This window comes from Alosa sapidissima, chromosome 18, assembly GCF_018492685.1.
Source record: "Alosa sapidissima isolate fAloSap1 chromosome 18, fAloSap1.pri, whole genome shotgun sequence".
In the NCBI taxonomy this organism is placed as follows: domain Eukaryota; kingdom Metazoa; phylum Chordata; class Actinopteri; order Clupeiformes; family Clupeidae; genus Alosa; species Alosa sapidissima.
The window spans coordinates 23214058-23235850 of NC_055974.1; the positions used below are offsets into that span (position 1 = coordinate 23214058).

At 44.5% G+C, this 21793-nt stretch overlaps 1 protein-coding gene across 7 annotated transcripts in view; it reads left to right on the forward strand.

Annotated features, from left to right (window-relative positions):
• si:ch211-200p22.4 (phosphatidylinositol-binding clathrin assembly protein) overlaps positions 1–20402 on the forward strand; it is a 46721-nt gene extending 26319 nt beyond the window's left edge. Inside the window, exons 3-12 of one of the 7 annotated variants that reach the window (XM_042069757.1) lie at positions 1971–2046; positions 2392–2494; positions 3505–3598; positions 3769–3880; positions 5298–5404; positions 8013–8054; positions 9478–9498; positions 11175–11260; positions 11839–11962; positions 20272–20402. In XM_042069757.1, coding sequence (XP_041925691.1) covers positions 1971–2046; positions 2392–2494; positions 3505–3598; positions 3769–3880; positions 5298–5404; positions 8013–8054; positions 9478–9498; positions 11175–11260; positions 11839–11962; positions 20272–20379 — 873 coding nt within the window. In that variant the 3' untranslated portion in view covers positions 20380–20402. Of the gene's footprint in view, positions 1–1970; positions 2047–2391; positions 2495–3504; positions 3599–3768; positions 3881–5297; positions 5405–8012; positions 8055–9477; positions 9499–11174; positions 11261–11838; positions 11963–20268 lie in introns of all 7 variants that reach the window. The other 6 variants (XM_042069758.1, XM_042069756.1, XM_042069760.1 and 3 more) reach the window with 6 other exon arrangements.
• Positions 20403–21793: the final 1391 nt, after the last annotated feature.

Genomic DNA, 21793 nt, shown 5'->3' on the forward strand with positions numbered 1-21793 from the left:
AGCAGTTTGGGGCGGCCAGGCAGGGGAAGGATGCTGAGTGGCTTAACATGGGGGCCAGGAATGTCAGGCCCCATGCTGTAAGCCCCTGTCACATGACTCCCCCACCACCACCATCACCACCTCTCCCTCTATGCCCCTCTCTTTCTTTTTGCTCTCTCTCTCTCTCTCTCTCTCTCTCTCCTCTCTCTCTCTCTCTCTCTCTCTCTCTCTCTCTCTCTCTCTCTTCTCCCACCCCACACACACACTCTGTCCTTCTTTTTCCTTTCTCCCTATGCCTTTGTCTCTGCCTGTCCCTCTCTGTCTGTCTCTCTCTCTCTCTCTCTCTCTCTCTCTCTCTCTCTCTCTCTCTCTCTCTCTCTCCCCCCTCTCTCTCTCTCTCTCTCTCTCCCCCCTCTCTCTCTCTCTCTCTCTCTCTCTGTCTCTCCCTCTAAGCGAAGGAGAGGTCACAGTGCAAAGTGCAGTTTCCTGAAAAGAGGGCCCTTGTCGCTTCAGAAATGTGCAGCGTTAGCCATCCTTAAGCGCTCAGCCCGGGATTGATGTGGTGCGAGTGTGGACACACCTGACCTCTCTGATACGTGCCAGGCCACATCCTCAAGAGTTGAACGTGACCAGAAGAAATAGTAAAAAAGAAAAATGCATTTCTTTGAACTGTGTGTGTGCGCTTCTAGGGTGATGATGGTTTGGCTATTATAAAAAAAAAAAATAGTAATCCATACAGATTTAAGGCCCATTCACACCAAGAACGATAGCGATAGCGCTAACTATAACCATAACGATAAAAGCGTTCACACGGAACAATGATACACAGTCTAAAAGTCTCTCCTTGTGTTAATGAATATGACAGCTAAAATTTGATGGGTTCTGATTGGCTATTAGCTTTTTATAGTTCTCAAAATCTCTCTGAAAGTGTATTGTTCTTCATGTCATTATCGTTATAGTTTATGTGTGAACGTAGTCATTCATATTAACAAGAGCGATATTTGTTTATAGTTATCGTTATCGTTAGCGTTCTTGGTGTGAATGGGACTTTATGCTTAAACTTTTCAGGCACAGGCCCAGTTTGTTTGCGGTTTTAAAAAGGATAATTCTACATAATGCCTTAAAAGATTTTTGATAATGTCAGGCACAGACTTTTAGTTTTGTACATGGCCATCACAGGAGGGTGAAAACCTATTTTGTTGCACAGTAGAAAATGCCTACTAAACCTTCATATGAATGGCTTTTGAATGAAAAGCTACACACATTTGCAACACACATTCGCTCACTCAGAACAACACAACACTCACTCACTCGCACATGCACAAAAACAGTAAGAACACGCAGATAACAGCATTTCTACACACACACACACACACAACAATACCATATTCGGTGGTAGACCTGGCATATCCAGAGAAGCCTGAATTCCCCCTCATTCCTGCACCGACCCCAGGGCTTCTGGGAAACTGTACCGTTGGCGTTGGCCAGCCTGGGAGCTTTGCTCCCCTTCTCTCCTCCCCTTCTCTCCTCCTCTCCTCTCCCCCTCTCCTCTCCTCTTTCAGGGAATTTCCTCCTTCGGTTTTCCCAAAAGTGGGACGTAAGGAGACGGAGAGGATTTGGGGGGTGGGCTCGGTGCGTCAGCGGGCAGTTTGTAAGGCAAGGTGTCTGGACTCATTATGATAACGTCAGGTTGAGGCTGTGAAGTCGGAGTTTCCCTTTCAGAGGAATTTCTTTTTCTTTTTCTTTTTTCTGCTATCCCCCCTCATCCTCTTTCTTTCATGTTCTTTTTCTTTAAGCCGAGTGTTGTTATGTGAAGATGAAAGGAGGTGTTTGGTTTTGTCCGTATCTGATGGAGATGTCAGCCAGAGTGTTTGTTAAACTCACTCCGTGCCCTCTCTCTCTCTCTCTCTCTCTCTCTCTCTCTCTTTCCCTCTCTCTCTCTTTCCCTCTGTCTTTCTTTCTTTCTTTCTTTCTTTCTCTCTCTCTCTCAGCGTTTCATCCAGTACTTGGCCTCCAGGAACACACTCTTCAACCTCAACAACTTCCTGGACAAAGGAGCATTGCAAGGTTGGTAAACTCTGTGTCTGTCCTCTCTCTCTCTCTCTCTCTCTCTCTCTCTCTCTCTCTCTCTCTGTGTCTCTCTCTCTGTGTCTCTCTCTGTGTCCATCTGCAGTAGCTGTCTGTCTCTTCATCTGTCTGTCTCTCTCTCCTCTAGCGTTGCCCCCTTTGAATATCTCACTCCCTCTACTTCTGTTTCTGTTTCCAAATCCCCCTCCTTTATCCCCTGTCTCTCTCCTGACTCCTCTCTCTCTCTCTATCTATCTCTCTCGTTACACTTCTCTTTTCCCTTTCCTCTGTCTCGCTGTCTTGCTCTCACCCCCTGTTGTCTCGTTTTCTCTTTTTCTCCTGCAGGTTATGACATGTCCACCTTCATCCGGCGCTACAGCCGCTATTTGAATGAGAAGGCCCTCTCCTATCGGCTAGTTGCTGTGGACTTCACCAAGATGAAGAGGGGGTAATACTCCACACACACACACACACACACACACACACACACACACACACACACACACACACACACACACACACACACACACACACACACACACACACACCCTTCCCTGTAGTCAGCCCCAGTACTCAAAAACCTCATGATGAACACATCCCTTGAGGCCTATTCAGCCCTGCGCCCCCCAATAGTAGCCTTTAGCGTCGCTCAGAACAGAGCCAGTGCCATCCGGGGGCTCTGTCACTCACATGTTGGAGAACCCTGAAGTCCATACCTTACCCCCACCCCCCCGCTCTCTCTCTCTCTCTCTCTCTCTCTCTCTCTCTCTGTCTCTGTCTCTGTCTCTGTCTCTCTGGGCGGGCCAATATCCCGATTAGTGTTTCTAAAACCAGGATGTCTGGAGGCTCATTTTTGGTAACTGTCTACCCACCCCAACCCCCTGCTGTGACTGAGCCATTCCAAATCCTGACTTAGCCATGCTTAGGGAAAAAAGGGGACCTAGAGCAGGTCCTCTTGGCCCCCTATCTGTGCACTATTTTTGGAAATGCACCCCCCCCCACACACACACACACACACACACACACACACACACGGCAGTTGATCAGCACTGAGCGACCGGTTATAGGTAATGAGCTCAGCAGCTATCAGACAGGAGATTGGACTTTCCAGGCCCCCTACAGCTTCACGAACACTAAGCAGGGGGTTAGAGTGGTAGGGAAGGAGTGGTGGGTGTGGGTGTGGGTGTGCGTGTGTGTGTGTGTGTGTGTGTGTGTAATGAGCGAGCACTTCAGGCCTAGTCTGGGACCTCTGTCCCACTGGGATGTTACTGACTGTATAGCGTTGCCCTTGGGGAGGCCACTGCAGCTGCTACTGCCGCCGCCGCTGTGCGGAATAGTCTAGAACGTGGTGTTATCTTCCTTGATAGCTCAGGTGAATTATGAGCCGAAACGACAGCAGCAGCAGGAGAAGCAAGAACCTGACCCTGATTTTCCTCTTTCTCTGTTCCGCTGCTGCAGCATCGACGGAGTCATGCGCACAATGAACACGGAGAAGCTGATCAAAACCCTGCCTATCATTCAGAACCAGCTGGACGCACTGCTCGACTTCCAGGTACTCTGTGTGTGTCTGTGTCTGTGTCTGTCTGTGTGTGTGTGTGTGTACATACTAATGGGCCACTCAGCCCACACTCAGCCCATGTGTGAACGTGCTGGAGCATACCTGCAGCTCGAAGAGTTACAGGTAACACTTCATGCTCAAACTGTGTTTGCGTGCGTTTCCAGGCAAACCCCAACGAACTTACGAATGGCGTGATCAACGCCGCGTTCATGCTACTCTTTAAAGACTCCATCCGTCTGTTTGCCGCCTACAACGAGGGAGTCATCAACCTGCTGGGTAAGACCTGCATTAAGTGCCCAGAGGACTGCGTCCACTCGCTGACACTACCCTCCCCCATCATTACATGTGCACTTTGTTCCATTCCAGTGTAGATTATGGCTTGTAGCCTCCGATGAGCATCACTGCCAATAGTTAAAGCATATACAATAGAGATAGATGGTGAAGATTTTTCCTGTGATGCATTGTATATAGGGCAAGCTGATTTACAGCACATTTCATAGACAGGGGCAATTCAGTGTACATTACATGGATAAAAGCAAAGGACAGCAAAAAACATAAAAGAACAGACAATAACTTGAAATTAAAATAGAAGTGATGCATTGTTGAAAACCAATCGCAGGTCTCTTTTCTAGCCACAATTATAAAAAATAAATGTCATAGAGCTTGGGTCATTCATGACGTTTAGCGTTTACTTTCTAATGTGTAAGTATGGGTAGTGGAAAGTTTCTGTAGATAGTGCTCGACTAACGTGGAACAATCCTGACTGCCGCTAGTCTTTATCCAATTGTTGTACCGAACGCTGCCCAATAGAGTTTGTGACCTCCATTGGCCTTTTGTTGGCTGCAAACCAACAGTATTTGCACCGTGGTCATTAGCTGTACCATGTACCATGCACCATTGCTTACTTGCATTCAGGCTTACTGCTGCCCGACATAAGTGGACACGTCCTGCCTGCACACCCACTCTTGCACTTCTGCTTTCCTGATAATTGTATTTAGCAGTAAGGCTTTTTTTGTCATCTAGACTAGTCTTCTTCCTGTTTATGTTGTTGCATTCTGTTACATATAAGGAGGCGGAAGGAAGTGCCTCTTAGCAATATGTCACTGATGTGGGTGTTTGGTAATGTAACTGGTGCAGTCAGGCGATGGTTTATCTGTGCATGTCATGGTTTTACTTCTCTGGGATATTCGGAAAGAAAGGTCACACTTTATTTTAAGAAGCTTTAGTTTTAGTATACTTCTCTAAACCAGTGAGCACCTCATTTATGCATATGTTTTTTACAATGAATTTATGGTAGTGATTATCAACTTTAATCCAAATGACTAGACAAAAAGTGTGTTTAGTAATATATGGCTTATATTCTGAGTGTTGCACACTGATCGATTAATATGCAGAAAATAATGATGAAAATAAAATGATTAATTCTTCCTTAATTCACTTAAAACAGAAAGAGGGGAAACAATTTATGACACAAGCTGTGTGTGTGTGGTGCACTCAAACTGTTTCTGCTGAGTTGGTGCGGTAACTGTCCTTGACGGTTCTAAAATCACTGCACTTTATTTCCCATTTCCCATGTCAAATGCAGCAAGTAAAGCTTTTTTTTTTTTTTTTTTTTTAAAGGGAAAATTCCTCTTTCATCATGTGACTCTCTTCCCCTCCCTCCCTCCCTCTTTTTTCTTTTTTGGCTTCTCAGAGAAATATTTTGACATGAAGAAAAACCAGTGCAAAGACGCCCTGGACATTTACAAGAAGTTCCTCTACAGAATGACCAAGCTCTCCGAGTTTCTCAAAGTGGCTGAGGTATATTTGGTCATTTTATGTCTGTCGCTCACAAATATTATTATATTATTATTCTTTTTATTTGCATTATTTCAACACGTACGTGATGGAGCTCCAAATCAGCAGTTTGGCAGGCATTTTTTTTTCTCTTTACATTTAATGCACCATTTTATGGCCGAGTAATTTAGCTGGGCTTGTTATCATTCTCCCTTTTAAACTCTGCTATTATAGGAACAAAATCACCATGTCTCCAGGCCATTTAAAACGGTTCTTGGATATTCCATATCTCACAAACACCTCTCCCATATGTTTTCCCACATGTTTATGGCTGCGTACCATAGTAATGTCAACACAAAAACACACACACACACACACACACACACACACACACACACAACCAGAACTCACCCTGTGGTGCTCTGAGCTATGGGTCTTTTGGGTCAGCTCTGAACCCATTTAGCATTAGAAGGCTCTGGGTTAAGTCACTTCAGCCAGGGACTCATCAGACAGCTTTAATAGCGTGTCTTCAAGAAAATAGCTGGGGGAGGGGGTTTATACAAGACACTGCATCAAAAGCAGCCAGGCATGCAATACACCCCCCCCATCTCTCTTCCTCTGGTCAGCGTCCAGACTAAAACAAATCTCACGTTTCACACGGCTGCAGGCCTGTTGAGGAAGTCAGACGTCAATCGAGAGCCTTTCGATCTCAGAAGCCCATGTCCACTCCTGCCAGTGGTGATGTGCAAAGAGGGTGATCTAAAAACTATAAAGCGCACACACACACACACACACCCCCAAAGTGGGTCTTGGTGACTTCTGTTCAATGAGAAAGGCAAGTGCAGGCTGGTGCAGTTTCAGATCTGTAAGAAGTTAGACAAAAAAGGCATTTCATGGAATGGTGTTCCTCTTTCAAAAGAAAAAAAAAACGCCTACACACAGCTAGACCAGACAGCGCTAGGTTTTCTGAGCTTATGAATAGGCGTCAGAAGAGCATGGTCGACGCAATCCCTCCCAGCAGGACTGCCATCGAGGGCTCTGTTGTGAGACGACAAATGGGGCCGCACTCTGAGGCGATCCTGCATGCCCAGTGGCCCTGTCTAATCTTTCACTTGAAGGGCTTTACCCCACCCCCCATCACCACCACCATCTCCATCCTTATTCTATTTACATGAAAGAACCCATGTCCCTTGAAAAGACCCCCACCTCCTCAGGGAGATGAGCTTCAGATTTTAAACCATCCATTTATGAAACATTTCCGCCCACCCCCTTCCTCCCATCATTTGTTTCTTTTTCTTTCTTTCTTTTTTTCTTTCCTTCACTCTCTCTTTATCTCTCCTTTCCTCACCCCCCCACCCCACCCCTCTCTCGCTGTGTCCCAATCGAGTTCTGATCTGGGAGCATGTGTGTATGTGCGCAGTAAGCTCCTCAAAGGGGCTCTAAGCCTTGGCAGTCCCGTGGGGTCTTCTGCAGTGGATTCGCAGTCTCTCCCCTTAAAATAAACCACGATGGAGAGAGAAACCCTGTCTGATGCGCTGCCGAGGAGCTCTGTTCCCCCACAGCACTCTACTCTCTTTGGTCCCTCTGTCTATCTGTCTCTCCAGTCCTTTCCTTTCCTTCCATCTCCCTCTCTCTCTCTCACACTCACACTCACACTCACACTCACACTCACACTCACACTCACACTCACACTCACACTCACACTCACACACACACACACACACATCTCTCTCTCTCTCACACACACACACACACACTCTCTCTTTCACTCTCCATATCTCTCTCTCTCTCTCCATCTCTCTTTCTATCTCCTTCCTCATACTCTCTTTCTCCCTCTATCTCTCTCTCTTTCACTAATCAATCTGTCTGTCTCCTCTCCTCCCTTCCATCCTTCCATCTCTCTCTCTCTCTCTCTCCCTCCCTCCCTCCGCTGGATATGCCAGTTATAGATAGCCCACACAGCCCCCCCCCTCATCTCTTCAGATCTCAAGAGTTCCCACAGTGATTTGCTGTCTTATTCCCCCCTCTTTATCACCTGCATTTATTTTGCTAGCCTTTATTTCAATTTTTTTCTGGTACAGACAGGTTGGAATTGTTGTCAGGTAGACTTGTTATACTCTTAGAAAGTTGTGCAAGGTAAAAAATAAACAAATGGAAAAGTAATAAGAAGGAAAGTCGTTTATTTGTTTGTTTGTTTGTTTGTTTGTTTGTTTATTTATTTATTTTAGTTTCGCTGGGCAAAAGCTGACCTCATTTGACTGTCATGGAATTTAAATGTTTAGTTTGTTTGTTTGTTTTATTTCCTTTGTGTGTGTTGAAGTGCTTTTAACTGTTGAGTCCACAGTAATTTCACCTGTCTGAGACACCATTGACTTCATGGTCTTGTGTGTTTCTGTGCATCTGTATGGGCATGTCAGAGCCCCCCCCTGCTTCAGTTCAGTTGTGCTTTCATTTCACAGTCACTGCATGAAGTAATGATCCTTTATTTTTTTTATGTTTCTTCTTGTTTTATGTTCGTTCTTGTCTCCCCCTTCCTCCTCCTCCTCCTCCTCTTTTGTTTGTCATGTTCTTTTGTTTTGGATGTTTGTTTTTTTTTTTTTTTTGTATCGTTTTGTTTGGATTTGTGACACAGCAAGTTGGGATTGATCAGGGAGACATCCCAGATCTGACTCAGGTCAGTGTGCATCTCATTGCCTCCTCTCCTCATCCTCTCCTCTCCTCTCCTCTCCTTTCTTCTTTTTCCCCTGTGTGACTTCACCCCTGGGTCATTCCTGTCCATACCACTGACTTCACTCTCCTCCAGTTGTGTTGTCCTCTTACTGTGTGTGTGTGTGTTTGACTTTCCCTCCTGACTGCCTCTCCTTCTGACCTTTGACCTGTAATCTCTCTCGAGTGACTCAAATGTCCTTGTCTGTCCTCATTCCCTCCTAAATGTCTAAATGTGTGTGGCTCATGTTTGTATTTTGTTGTTATTAATTATTATTATTTGTTTTGTCTTATTTTGTATGACAATTTTGATAGGTGTTAAGATAAGAAGGGATTTAATATGGTGATTGGTTTAAACCAGGGTTCCCCAAACTGTTGTCTTACTGAGGGCCAGGTAATTCTTGCTGGTCTTTTGGGAGGGCTGGAGTATGTCAATAACAGTACATTTTACTACCAACCACTGCAATGCACTTAGTGTAATATTAATGCGTTACATCTAATATAACCCATATTAAAAGATATAGGTTGATATATGCATGCATCAACAACAATACAAGGTCATTCTTATGATAAACTAACATACCGGTAAATTCACAGAGCACATAATGAAATACGCTGCAGTGTTACATCATTTAGGCTAACTTAACTGAGGAACAATCTCTGTTTAGCTGTCGAGTTTACATGGAATCAAGCTCCATTACTTCACTATAGTTACTGACAAAATCGAAGCATAGGTCATGTTAAGATGCATTGAATTCACTGGGCATATGTTGTCTGCCGTCGCTGAAGTGCTCGTTTACCTTTCCATCATTTCCAGTGTAAACTCTGAACAACGCCAAGTTACCAAAAAGGACATCTGCATTGTTGAGAAATACTAGAGGGGGGCACTGTGGCGCAACTGTCTACAGAGCCTGTACCAAATTTGGGTCCAAGTGCCCATGGGGACCTGGGTTTATTTCCCCAGCACTCTCCCACTCAATTCATGCCAGTCTCTTCACGGTCTTATCCAAAAAATGCCCCCCCCCCCCCCCCCCCCAAAAAATAAAATAAAATAAAATATATAAGTAAATGAATGGGAAAAGATTACACTTAACTATGAGCCAGGTTCTGTTTCTCTGTACGTCAGAAACTACATGACCTACTCCACTTTGGGAGCCACCCAGGATGTGGGGGTTGGCCATAGTTTTGGGGTCCCCTAGTTTAAGCAGTAGGAGATACATATGCTGCGTTAATGCAGCAGCCTTGCCTTTCCATATTTATTGATATGTGTCTTTGTTATTTCTCTGATGTGGTGTGGTGTCTGAAGTGGTATTTTGTCTGGGCGGCTAGCGAGACAGGAATGCTTAGCGTTTGTGTCGGTAGTAACGGAGCTTTCGTTGTTTTTGTTGCAGACCACTAAAGGACCATACCTTGTAGGTGGTGGGTTATATACTGCTTGTGTTTCTGGCCTGTACTGTAGTCTTTTGCTGCCACAAACCTAGTTTGTGTCCCGTCCACCGTGGGCGTTGTCATGTCAACCGCCCCTTGTTATGGCTAACCCATATATGGCCTGTGTTTTTTAATTTGTTCCTTTCTTTTCAAACCCAAGTTTGAACGCATGTTGCCTTTGCTAATGCTCTTGCTTTGAGATCAAGCTTGCTTGAATGATTTTAATGAAACTGAATAAACAAAAGCACCTCTGCGAAGGCTTTGTTTTTTGGAATGACGGCAAGAGGCAGCAAAGGAAAGACAGTCTGTCTCGTTTTTTTTCCTCTCGTTTTCCTTGTGGTTATATTCTCTTTCCCTGTTACCCTCTCGGATGAGCCCTTCTCCTCTCTCGCCCTGGCGTCAAATACGTTTTTTGTTTTTACTTAGTCCCATATTCATCCACCAGCTCTTCCCGATTTTGGCTTCTCTGTGCATTTATCTTTTTTGAATTACTACAGTGCAAGATTTTTGCAGAGGTGTCTGCTGGACTTTATCCAGGCACTGTGGCCAGTATTGGCAGAACATGTAGTTGGAAAAAGGGGCAAAGAAAACAGGAAAAAAAATAATCCTTCCATTTTCTTGAACTGTAACAAGTAAAAAAAAGAGAAAAAAAAAGAGCTGATTGTAAAAAGTGGAGCTCAATTGCCAAGTCCTTTACAAGGGAAGTCACTGTGCTTAAATGCTTACTGTATTGGCTTTGCCCCCAAGTGGCACTTTAAATGGCGGAACCTTAGAAATCTGCGTCATCGTTCCCTCTTCTAAGCACACAAAGGCTGTAACACACATGCACACTTAACAAAAAGGAGGTCAATTGCGCATGCCTTTGTAGTGATTTTATACATTTTACTTATTTATTTATATTTTGTCTTGTGGATTGTGGATATACTAACCCGACTCCTTGAGCCGATGTGGTCATCAAACTAAGTTCTGGCATCTGTGAGCCTGCCTGCACAGAGTTACTGGCATCCCCGTGCCTGACCGCAGTGGTTCTGAGTGTGTGTGTGTGTGTGAGTGTGTGTGTGTGTGTGTGTTGGCCAGGGAGAGCTGGGCCATCAAGAGTGCATGTTTCTCAAAACTTCCCCTCCTCTTCCTCCTCCTCTTCTCCTCTCTTTTCGTCCGTCGTCCTCCTCGGCTAACCCAGCCTCTTCTCTTCTGTTGCTTTCTTTCCGTTCCCCCGAAAAAGCTTGTTTGTTAATATGACATCTATATGTGTGTGTTTTTAAATGTATGAATGTTTCATGGTTCATGGCCTTGATGTTCTGGGTGTGTGCTGTGAGTGTTGAAATGTCTGTTGGAAGTGTGTGTGTGTGTGTGTATGTGTGTCTGTGTGTGTGTCTGTGTCTCATTCTCTGTGTAAGCTTGTCTACTACTGAATGTGAGTGACTGTAAGTGTATACAATTGAGATGGTTATGTATGGATGTCGTGTGTTCTGTGAGTGACTGTATCTGTGTCTGTGTGTCTGTTTGTGCGTGCGTGTGTGTGTGTGTGAGAGACTATATCTGTGTGGATGTGACTGTATCTCTGTGTGTGTGTGTGTGCGCGCAGACCTAGTTTGTCTCTGACCCCCGGCCCTGCGTACCCTCCCTGTGCCCCCCCTTCCCTCCCCTCCCCCCCCCTCAGGCTCCTAGCAGTCTCCTGGAAGCTCTGGAGCAGCACCTGGCCTCTCTGGAGGGCAAGAAGACCAAGGACTTCTCCGCGGACACCAGGTACACCTGCCACAGGCCACAGCACGCTGGCCCGCTTCCAGCAGCCTCTCGCTGGCCTGCTTCTCCTAAGACCCAGACACTCCCAGAGCAAGCTGGGGAGTTCGCTACAGTTGCTCTGTGTGGTCTAATTCTCTGCTTTCCTCTCTTGTCTCCTGTCCTCAATTGCTTTTTCTGCTACTCCTGCTTTCTTTGTCTGCGGCTGTTACTGGTCTCTCGTCTGTTTTGGTCTCATGCACTGCCTCCTCTCTGTTTTGGAATTCCTCTTTCACTTGCTCACTATCTGTGGCTTTTCTCTTCCTCCCTCTCCTTCATCTCATTCCCTCTTTTATTTCTCTGTTTTCACTCCACAACAATTTTCTTCCCTCCCTCCCTACCACACACACCTACATGTCCCCCTCCCTACCTACATGTCCCCCTCCCTCTCTTGCTTTCACTGTTGTATCTGTTGCTTTTCTTTTCTCCCTCTTCTTTATTTTATTCTCTTTTTTATTTCATCCTCCCTTTTGTCTCATCTCTATTTTGTGCGGTTCTCACTCTTCATCACCCACCCCATCTCCCTCCATCTCCCTCTCCGGCAGGGCCAACACTCTGTCCAGCGCTGTGTCGTCCCTCTCCAATACGGGCATGTCCTTCAGCCGCATGGATGAGAAGGAGAAGCAGCAGGCCCTGGAGGAGGAACAGGCCCGTCTGCAGGCACTAAAGGTGAGCCTCAGGGTACAGCTTGTTACTGTGAAGCCTTTGAACAAGTTCTTTTGTTTTATTATTTCTGTGCATTTTCTGTGCAAGGTGATGACGGAGGTAGGTTAACCTCTGTGTAAGCAAAATATCACCTTTGATTTATTGACATGATTCTTGTTAAGGTCTATTTTAGTAATGTAACCAAAATGAGTTTTTTTTTTTTGGTTGGTGTCAGCTTTCTCTGTTACCTGAATTGGGCATCCAGCTGCAACAAAACGTTCAGAAATTGGGTATATCAGAGCACCAACTTTCCCGTTATAATGGCGTTTGTTAAACCACTCTTTTTCTAGCTTGTTAGTTTGCCAAAAACGTTAAGCAAATGACTGGCATGTGCTGTAAATGTAATTGTGTTTCTTTTTTGACTTGAGTGGTAACACATTTGTATTGATTTCACAAACGTTTTCAGATCTAGGGCTCCACGATTTGGGGAAAATATCTAATTGCAATTTTTCTGACAGATATTGCGATTGTGATTTGCGATATTTTTGAATGTCAATGAATTGATTTAGTTCAATATTGCTCTTTAATTTGTACCACGCCTGATTGGTGAGCACGGCCGGTGCACAAGAAGCACAGCACCCCCGACCTACTGTGCAGCTCACCAATCAGAATTTCTGTGCCCTTCACGCACTACGCACACCCACCAACCAGAAGTGGCATAGTCAATGAGGATTAAATGAATATAAAAGTCGGAAATGTGACAAAATTAACTGTGCACGATTATTTGTAGCTTTAGCGATTAGGTAATTGCGTTGGTTCATATTGCGATTATAATATTGTGCAGCACTAACAGGGCTCGAAATTAATGATGTCCCGACATCCCGGGGACCATATAAAATGCTTCCGGGACACAATAGAATGATGTCTGGGACAACTCTGGGACAGTAGAAAAAATGGCAAAGCAAATTTCAAAATCGGTACTTTTTTCCTAAACTGTTCACATGGGAATCTAAACGTATCTTTCTCCTCTGAATAAAATGATACAAAATTTGACCTGCCGTAACGGGCAGCTGGCAAAAGCAGCGTTAGCCAGCTGATCTGTAAAGAAACAGTTTTGTACACACAGCCTTACAACACTGTTTACTGCTCTTCGAATCACTGTACAATGTCATTTTTGGTACAAATACAGTATAAGATACCCAAATGGGATGGGTGCTTGCGTTTCCTTAGGAATCCGCCGCCTTAAAAATAAGGCACGGGCGGTAATGGGTCATTTTCCGTTAACTTTACCTAACTAGCAGGCAGGTAGGCTAGGAAATGGCATTTGTTTTCTTGACATTGTGAACATTTTGACTGATAGTGTAGGCCTAAGGTTACACTGGTGTTCTAAAAAAAAACCGAGATGACCGTCCTCTCGCTGTGTGTTTTCTGTTAGTGACAGATGGAACGTCACCAATACCATGCTGAGCTAAATACAACTGCGATTTGACAAAACGATAGTGTTGCAAGGTAGCCTACCTATGAAAACAGTTACTTAAGTTAGCATTTGACATTTTGCTGTGGCAGTTCTAAGCTATAGGCTATTCTTGAGAAAATAAACAAATACCAGAAAATAGCCTATCAGACAGCTTCGTGGTCATTTCCCACACTACTGGTTTTTGGTTACATTCATTGCCCAAAGTTGTCAAATGACCTCATTACCCATACATCTATTGTAACTTAACCATGTGACAACTTGCACTCGGTCGGCTTTTGTTTTTTCGAAATCCAGCGCGAAATTAAGCATTTATAGCATTCCTAAACAGCAATGATAGTCTGTAGAGTAGCCTTACCTTTGATGAAGGGATTTCTAATGGATAAATAATAATTTGGCCCTTGCTGCTAAAACGATGCATAAATTATTAGCCAATGATTTTGTTCATATTCACTCAGACTTGTGGCATTTTAGGTTTCTGCATTAGGTCTACTGTTGGAACAAAATAAGCCCAGAGAGTTCATTGATTTGTAGGCCTATTTTATTCTTGTAGAGTAGGCTAGGCCTATATGAGAAAAGGCCAAGAGTGTCTTAAGCACTGTTTTATTTTATTTCGGTATTGTCTTACCTCAACAACGCTACAGCTCCATGAAAACAATCAGAAATAACTCTATAACATCTGTAAAGTCTATAAAAATGTATTTTTATGTTGTATTTGGCTGCTGTGCTTGACTGAAATGTAGACTATTCTTTTTTCATTTCAATACAGTATATGAAACAAACCTCAGTTTAGATAATCATATTTACACATTTTGTTGCCTAATTGACAACCATGACCATGATAATTGATAATATAAAATGAATGTGCACCTTGAGCAAATTATAAAAAATCTTTAAGAATGCTTTCCATTCTTGAACTGCAGCGAATTGCATCGAATCGCATCGCATCGAATCGTACTGAATCGTTTTTTATAAACCTGTATCTTTTCTTGTATCGAATCGTGCCCATGTATCTAGGTGCGAATCGTATCGTCTTTTTCATGAGAGATTCACACTCCTAATGTTTAGTCCTATAATCTCACAGTAACCCGCTTACCAACGCATTTTATCTTCAGGTTGTTGAATCTCAATTGAGCATTTGCACAACCAACTTAGCACCATCATTTCATAATGTGTTAATTAGGTATCTCTTAACACGGGCACAGAGGCGTGTCTCGAGCCGTGCTGGCGTGACGGAGCTGAGGGGAGATGAGTTTGTGGATTAGAACCCTCATTAGTGGTGGATTCCACACGCTCCAGAGCTGCCAGAGGAATTCAGATTAAATATGACCACTGATTTATTGATGCGAGACCTCAAAAGCCCAAAGAATTGAACAAGCGCAGGCAGCTCATCGTTCCCATGGCGATCACCCCAATCAACTACACTGCCTCCCCCCAAAATGCGCTGTAGTCTCTCACTGTAGGAAATGGCTCTTCCCTCAGCTGTCTGGGGTCCCCTGAGACATACCTTGAACTTGATAAAGTGTAAACTTCTCCACAACAACAGCACATTACATTTATGTAAAGTTTTATTCAGATACCCAAAGAGCTTTACAGTGGAGGGGGGAATCCGTCACTTCATCTAGCACATATATGTAGCACCCAACTGAGTGAAATCTGACTTGAATCATCTGAGCACACAGACATGAAAAAATGTTGCATCCCCACTACTGTAGTTAGTGAATGATAAATGCATGTGGCTAAGGTCTGTATGTGCTGGTGTAATACTATATATTCTGATCTCGGTTGATTGTGGGTTATGTGCTTAACACCAAAGCCTTGACTGTATTCCACAGTAACAGATCAGTGGTAATGCATATGTTTGGAAATAACTGGATGGCCTAATTTTAATTCTCTGTTATTTATTTATTTCGATGCAGTGCAGTAGCTGTGGTACAGTGCGTACCTTTTGTATTCACGCCGCTTGAGGAGCAGAAATTACAATGCTCATGTTTTTTGCTTAATTAAGCTGCATAAATCTGATAAAATGGAAATATCAAGGCCACCGCCAGTGGGAGATTCCTCTCCGCTATCTCCAAAGGCCAACCATACTTATTTCAGCGCCAAGAGTTGGGAGAGCAATGAGCAATGTAGCTGCTTTCCCCCCCCAACCACAATCGTTTTTTACCACAGCGGGGCAAAAAATAATGAACGTTCCTCTAATATGATGATGATTTATAGTCCCTTTCCTCTTGCTCAAAATTAAGCTAATCGTTTGCTAATCCTGAGTAGCCATGCTGTGTGGCATAAACTGAGTAGTTGGCTCAACATGGTGAGATAGCTCATGGAAAACTTACACTCCTCTCTCTCTCTCTCTCTCTCTTCTCTCTCTCTCTCTCTCTCTCTCTCTCTCTGGCCCTCTCACACGTTCACACACACACAAAATTGAAATACAGTCTGTATGTAAGCATTTGCAATAAATCACTAATGAGTAGAATAAGGTTTCGGCGTTTAGGGGGAAAACTCTCAGTCAAGATCTCATGTCTCCACACTTAAGATTGGCTTTATACGTGCTCAACCTCCCCAGAATGCATTGCTTGTGTTTAACTCCAGTACTCTTCACCTGCTGTCCTGGGCCAGTCACGGCTGAACTTCCACTGCTCTCTAACATCAATGAACTCCATAGCCAGTTTCTCTGTGATCTGCCTGGGAAAAAAAAAAAAGAGAGAGAGAGGCTGGGTTTCCCCTTGAGAGGGACTTAGTTCTCAGGGCTCGTAGCCAGCATTTCTGGTGCCAGCGTCACAGAGAACACTGTGTCCTGACTCCCAAACAGCACAGGTGCTGAATTTAGCCTGGGTTCTGAGAGCGCCTCCGTCTCGTCTCGTCAATGATTGCCCACAGGCAGCGAGGGAGAGGAGAGGAGAAACGACTGCACTCTCGGTCGGGGGTCTGTTGCAGGGTTGTCATCCATATTGGATAGACTCTGAAGAGACACATGCTACGCTGACGTCAGTGTCTGGCCTGTACTCCTCCACTCACTCACTCACTCGACTTCTGACTTGGTGCCTCGACTTCTTCACCGTCTCTCTTTGTTTATTTCTCCATCTTTCTCCTTCCCTTATTCTCTCTCTGGGAGTATCTCAAGTAACTTCACCGGTCCCAAACAATACAATCTTATGCTTTTTTCCCACTCTTTATGTCTCCATCGCTTTCACACACACACTCTCTCTCTCTCTCTCTCTCTCTCTCTCTCTCTCTCTCTTTCTTTCTTTCTTTCTTTCTTTCTTTTTCTTTCTTTCTTTCACTTCCTCGTACAACACACATGCACCCTTGAGTGTCCTGTAGTGCACTCCAGGGGTGTGCAAACCTGACTGCAGTGTCAAACCAGGGCAGCGCAGGACTGCATGAATGACTTCAGAGGAGTGCCGATTCAGTCCACAAACGCATCTCACACACACACACACACACACATATACACACACATATACACACACACACACACACACACACACTCTTGCACCTCACTCACCTTGGTCTACATGCTGCGCTAGACACCCGTTGTTTTCCTCTGGTGCTCTGCTATGGTGTTCAATCACACAGACAGCCCCCCTCCCCCCCCTAGCCTGGGTGTTCCCATGCTGCCTTGCGCGCGATTTGATTCACGCTGCTAAGGCAGCCTGGAGACCATGGAGCAAATTTTCGCCTGAGATAGGAGACCAATCACAGAACAAGGGGGAAAGCAAGACGATGATGAGCTACAGTATGCACAGACACATTTGATAGACATCCGTGGCACCCAAACGGATAAACGGATCTGGGCATCTTTTTCAAATACGAGAAAATGAACGTTGGTTCCCAGACCACGTCTCATTGAGAAGTGGTGGGCGCTAGCCAGGCTACCACCCCCCCCCCCCCCCCCCCCCCCAATTTAAGCTTAGAAACTGTGCCTGTGAGCTTAATTGTCAATGTTCTTTTTACTCTTTCTCTTTTATTCTATTTACCTTAATTGTTTGCTCATAATTATTGTGGCTCTGCGAAAGCAACGTTGTCATGAAATGGTATGAAAAGTATTCGGTACGATTGCCACACCCCGTTATTGCAACAGCTACTTAAGCATTTGTGCAAACACTGTGATTGTGATTATAAGACCGTAGATGGTCTTGGGGGCTAGCAGATCATTCAGAAGTAATTGATTGCTGAAAAAGCTCCATTGAGAAATCAGATTGAACAAGTGCTTGAGCAATCAGGATTGCACAGAGTTAGTGTTATTTTAATCATGGCGTGTAACACAAGCCCATAGTTTCCATAGACCTAATCAGCTGGTTCGGCCATATTAGACACTTTGTTTGATGGAATGACTAGGGATTATATTGGCGGGCTGGGCATCAATCACTTGCACTGTGTTGTTGGACCTCTTACAGCTAGCTAGGCATCATAAATAATTATGGTAATACTTTAAAAAAAAAAAAACCTAGAGGGGGAGGCTATTGTGTCCTGTGTACACAAGTCTGTTTCTTTAGCTCCCGAATGACTGAATGATATTTAAATATATTCCAGGCCAGCCAGGAATTGACTACATAATGGTTACCAAAAACTGCGGAAGTCGATCAATAATTCCTTTCCTCTAGCAGAGTCTATGCAAGTAATGGACGGATGGATGGATTAAATTAGATCGTCATAGCAGCCAGACACATGTAAAGTGTCTCTTCCTGCAATTACTGTCAGCAGTGGTGAAATTATGGCACGCACGTGATCGCTGAGCAATTCAGGGACTCTCCCTTCATATGGCACTGGCAATAACAAGCTTGTAATCACAACATTACCATATGCTCCTGCAAGAAAGAAATAGTGCACGGTTTCTTATATCATCGCAGCAAGACAGCTATGCGCATGTAAGCAAACTCAACAGGCTATGAAAAGCAGTTTTTACAGGCTAGGCAATAGAATATGTCTGCAATAAACTGCCAACTGGGGTTACCAATCTCTTTTGTACTGCCTGCCCTGTACCAGAGTTGGCTGCTCACAAGGTACTCCCAGTAAGGTGATTTGAATGTAATTAGCATTTTTGCTTTTCCTTTAATACACAATGAGTTGTTTTTCGATAACATTCGTTATGAATCTAGCCAGCACTGCAGTGTGTCCAAATGCATGACCAATGTTTTTAAAAGTACTGAGACTAACAAAATCGGGTATCAGGGTATTGCGACACTTTCTGGAATCTGTGCACTGTGCAATACTATTCCTAACTTGTATTTTGCCATGTTGCAGAATTAACAAGTAATTTTCACATGATTGCTCATTCATTTTAGCAGTATCCCTTGTGCTCATTTCCTTCACTCCTTTTGGTAGTCGCCCTGTTGCATTGCTTAGTGTTGGCACAAAAGCAAATAATCTTGACCTGTTTTCGCCTAGTTGGCGATGGAACGATCTCGTCTCTTTGCATCACCAACCTTCATTGTAGCTGTTTGTAGCTGTTGCCCCCTCTCCTGTGTCGGCCATGTGACCACGGGGCTAAGGGCTTATAACTCGTCCACGTGCCAAGACTGCTGCCCCTGTGATCAACAGCTGGTACTGTTACATTTACATTTATTCTCCTGTTTTTTCCAAAGCGACTTACAGCAGTGGAATAACATTTTAAGCTATTAACATTTAAGCATTTTAACATTTAAACTGTTAAAACTACAGAGTTATAACTACAGTGTTAGAATAACGTTTTAAACTACAGTGCAGTGGAGACTATAGCTAGAATTACCACTGCATCTGTCAATACTAGTACTAGAGGATAGGAGTGCCTACATATAGGACTAATTCTAGAGGGAGGAGGAAGAGAGGGAAGTGGAGAGAAAGGAGGGAGGAGGTGGAAGAGAGTGGTACCCGTGCCATGCAACACTGGGCTGGGCCTTGCCATGCACCAGACTTCTAGAGAACAAGAGCACGAGGAGTTACCTAAACACTGTTCGTCTGTCTTGCATTTATCAAAGGCAGGCAGGGTTCGCTCAAATGAGTCAGTTTTGCTCACGGCGTCTAGGTCATGGGGTCTTGGCCAGGCGGCATTTGAAATTGAATGTTCTCCGTGTCTGCATTGTAGGGTACTTTTTCAACGGAAATGTTCTGTAAATTGACTCTCAAATGGGAATGTGTAGGTGGGAAGGCCAATGCTGACCTTTACGGACTCCCTAACAAATGTGATGGGAATGCTTGAATTGCAATTTTATTCGTAAATGGCCATATACTACACCCATACAGAGATATTTTTCTTACGAAATCACCATGTTGGACTTTATTTTTCTTTTACCTCGGCGTTCAGGCCTTTGGTTCAGGTTTTTGGAAAGCACTGTGAACCCGTAAGCAAGGGAGAGATGGAGTACTCCAGGTTGCGCTCTCTCTCTCTCTCTCTCTCCCTCCTCTCTCTCTCTCTCCCTCCCCCTCTCTCTCTCTCTCTCTCTCTCTCTCTCTCTCTCTCTCTCTCTCTCTCTCTCTCTCTTCCCCCCCCCCCTCTCTCTCTCTCTCTCTCTCTCTCCTCTCTCTCTCTCTCTCTCTCTCTCTCTCTCTCTCTCTCCCCCCCTCTCTCTCTCTCTCTCTCTCTCTCTCTCTCTCCCCCCCCCCTCTCTCTCTCTCTCTCTCTCTCTCTCTCTCCCTCCAGGTCACAGGATGGCATGTTGTTGGCAAATCGGACCTAAGCCCCAGGGGTAAAAAAGTTAATAACTACAGAAACTATGTGTTGACCCCCCACCTCACCTTCTGCAGCTTTTGACAGATTGGTCTGCCATGGTTGACGGTGTTAATTTAGAGACCAATGAGGCGTCTCGGAAAAGGTCTGCGCAGTTCGTTGCAAACCTGTTGACCTGTCGTCCCCTTCTCTCCCGTCCTGTCCTAGCAGGATCAGAGGCTCAAGGAGATCGGCATGCAGACACCCTCCGCCTCTCCGACCATGCAGCCCATGAGCAGTGCCAACAACCACAACTCCAGCATGGACCCGTTTTGCTAACCCTGCCAACCCCCCATCCACCAACAGGTACACCACCCCCCCTCCTCTCTCCTTACTACCATCCTCCCCAAGCACTTGGACACGTAACTAGTCTCGTGTATCTATTCTTAACTACTCCAAATCCATGAGCTACGGTTGAATGTGTTATTTTTTTTTTATTCTTTTGTCTTTTATTTTAAATACAAGGCTACTCAGATGTACTTACAGATCGTTTTACACTAACGTTTTACCGATCCTATACTGTATGTATGTCATGCTATATAACTTGTATTTATCTCCCTAAACAAGCACAGTGTGGTTTGTGTGCCTACTCATACCTGATTAGTACTGTACATGTTAAATGGGAAGAAGTGTGGTAAGTGGTTTACTATGAGCTTTGAGTCCTTATCATTTCCCCAGCAGGGCTTTTCAATGGATATACTTTTCCACATGTATTCTCACACTCTTTCTCTCATCTCCTTTTTTTCTTTTTTTCCCCTCTGTTTTTTATATTTAAACCAGACTTCCTGTAGACTGCTGTCAGTTAAACAAACAGTGTAATAATGCGAGGGCGCAAGCTAAACTGCAGGTGGTAGATCACCTGGGAGTGTAATTGGGCACTCTTGTGCTGTTGTCTTGTGTTAGCTATGCTGAACAAATTTATGCAATGCAATTACACACAAACCGCTTTGGACAAAGGCGTCTGCTAAATCCATAACCATAACCATAACCACACCGGTGCCACTGTAAGGCACTTTGCACTTCATGTGCTCTGTTGTTCACCTCCTTGAATGGACCCTGATCTAAAATTATTTGAAAAAGAAATATTTTATGCAGCAGTAGCTTCCTTGGCTCCTTAGCACGCCTCGGCCAACTTTAAATCAGATTACGACTGTGATATGGCATGGCCCAGGTTTGTTCCGGAATAAACCGTAATCAGAGCTGTGCATGCCATTTACCTTTACATTCATTCATTAAGCTGACTCTTGTATCCAAATTGAATTACAAATAGACTGAGATTCAAGCTACAGTACAAAATGATGAATGCAAAACCTTAGCATAGAAATGATTCATAAACGAATCCGGCTCGCGTCCTCGCTTGCCCTTTACTGATCAGCGCAACAGGCCAATCCCTGATAAGAAAGAAGAAGGAGGGAAAAAAATGAGAGAAACTTCTGGAAGCCTAATGAGTGTTGATATTAAAAACGGCCAGGAGTGTTGTTATCTGCAGCCCTGGCCTGCACCTCTATCTAGGGCCTGTAGTGCAGCAGAAGTGCAAGTCACACCTCCTCTTATCTCAACTGCTTACTCTATCCCTCATTCCTGCCCTTCTCTCACACTCACTCCCCTGGTTTTATGTGCCTCTGCCCCTCCGTTCTCGCCCTCTATCTCTATCTGTCTCTCTCTCTTTCTTTGGTACTCCCTTCTCTCAATC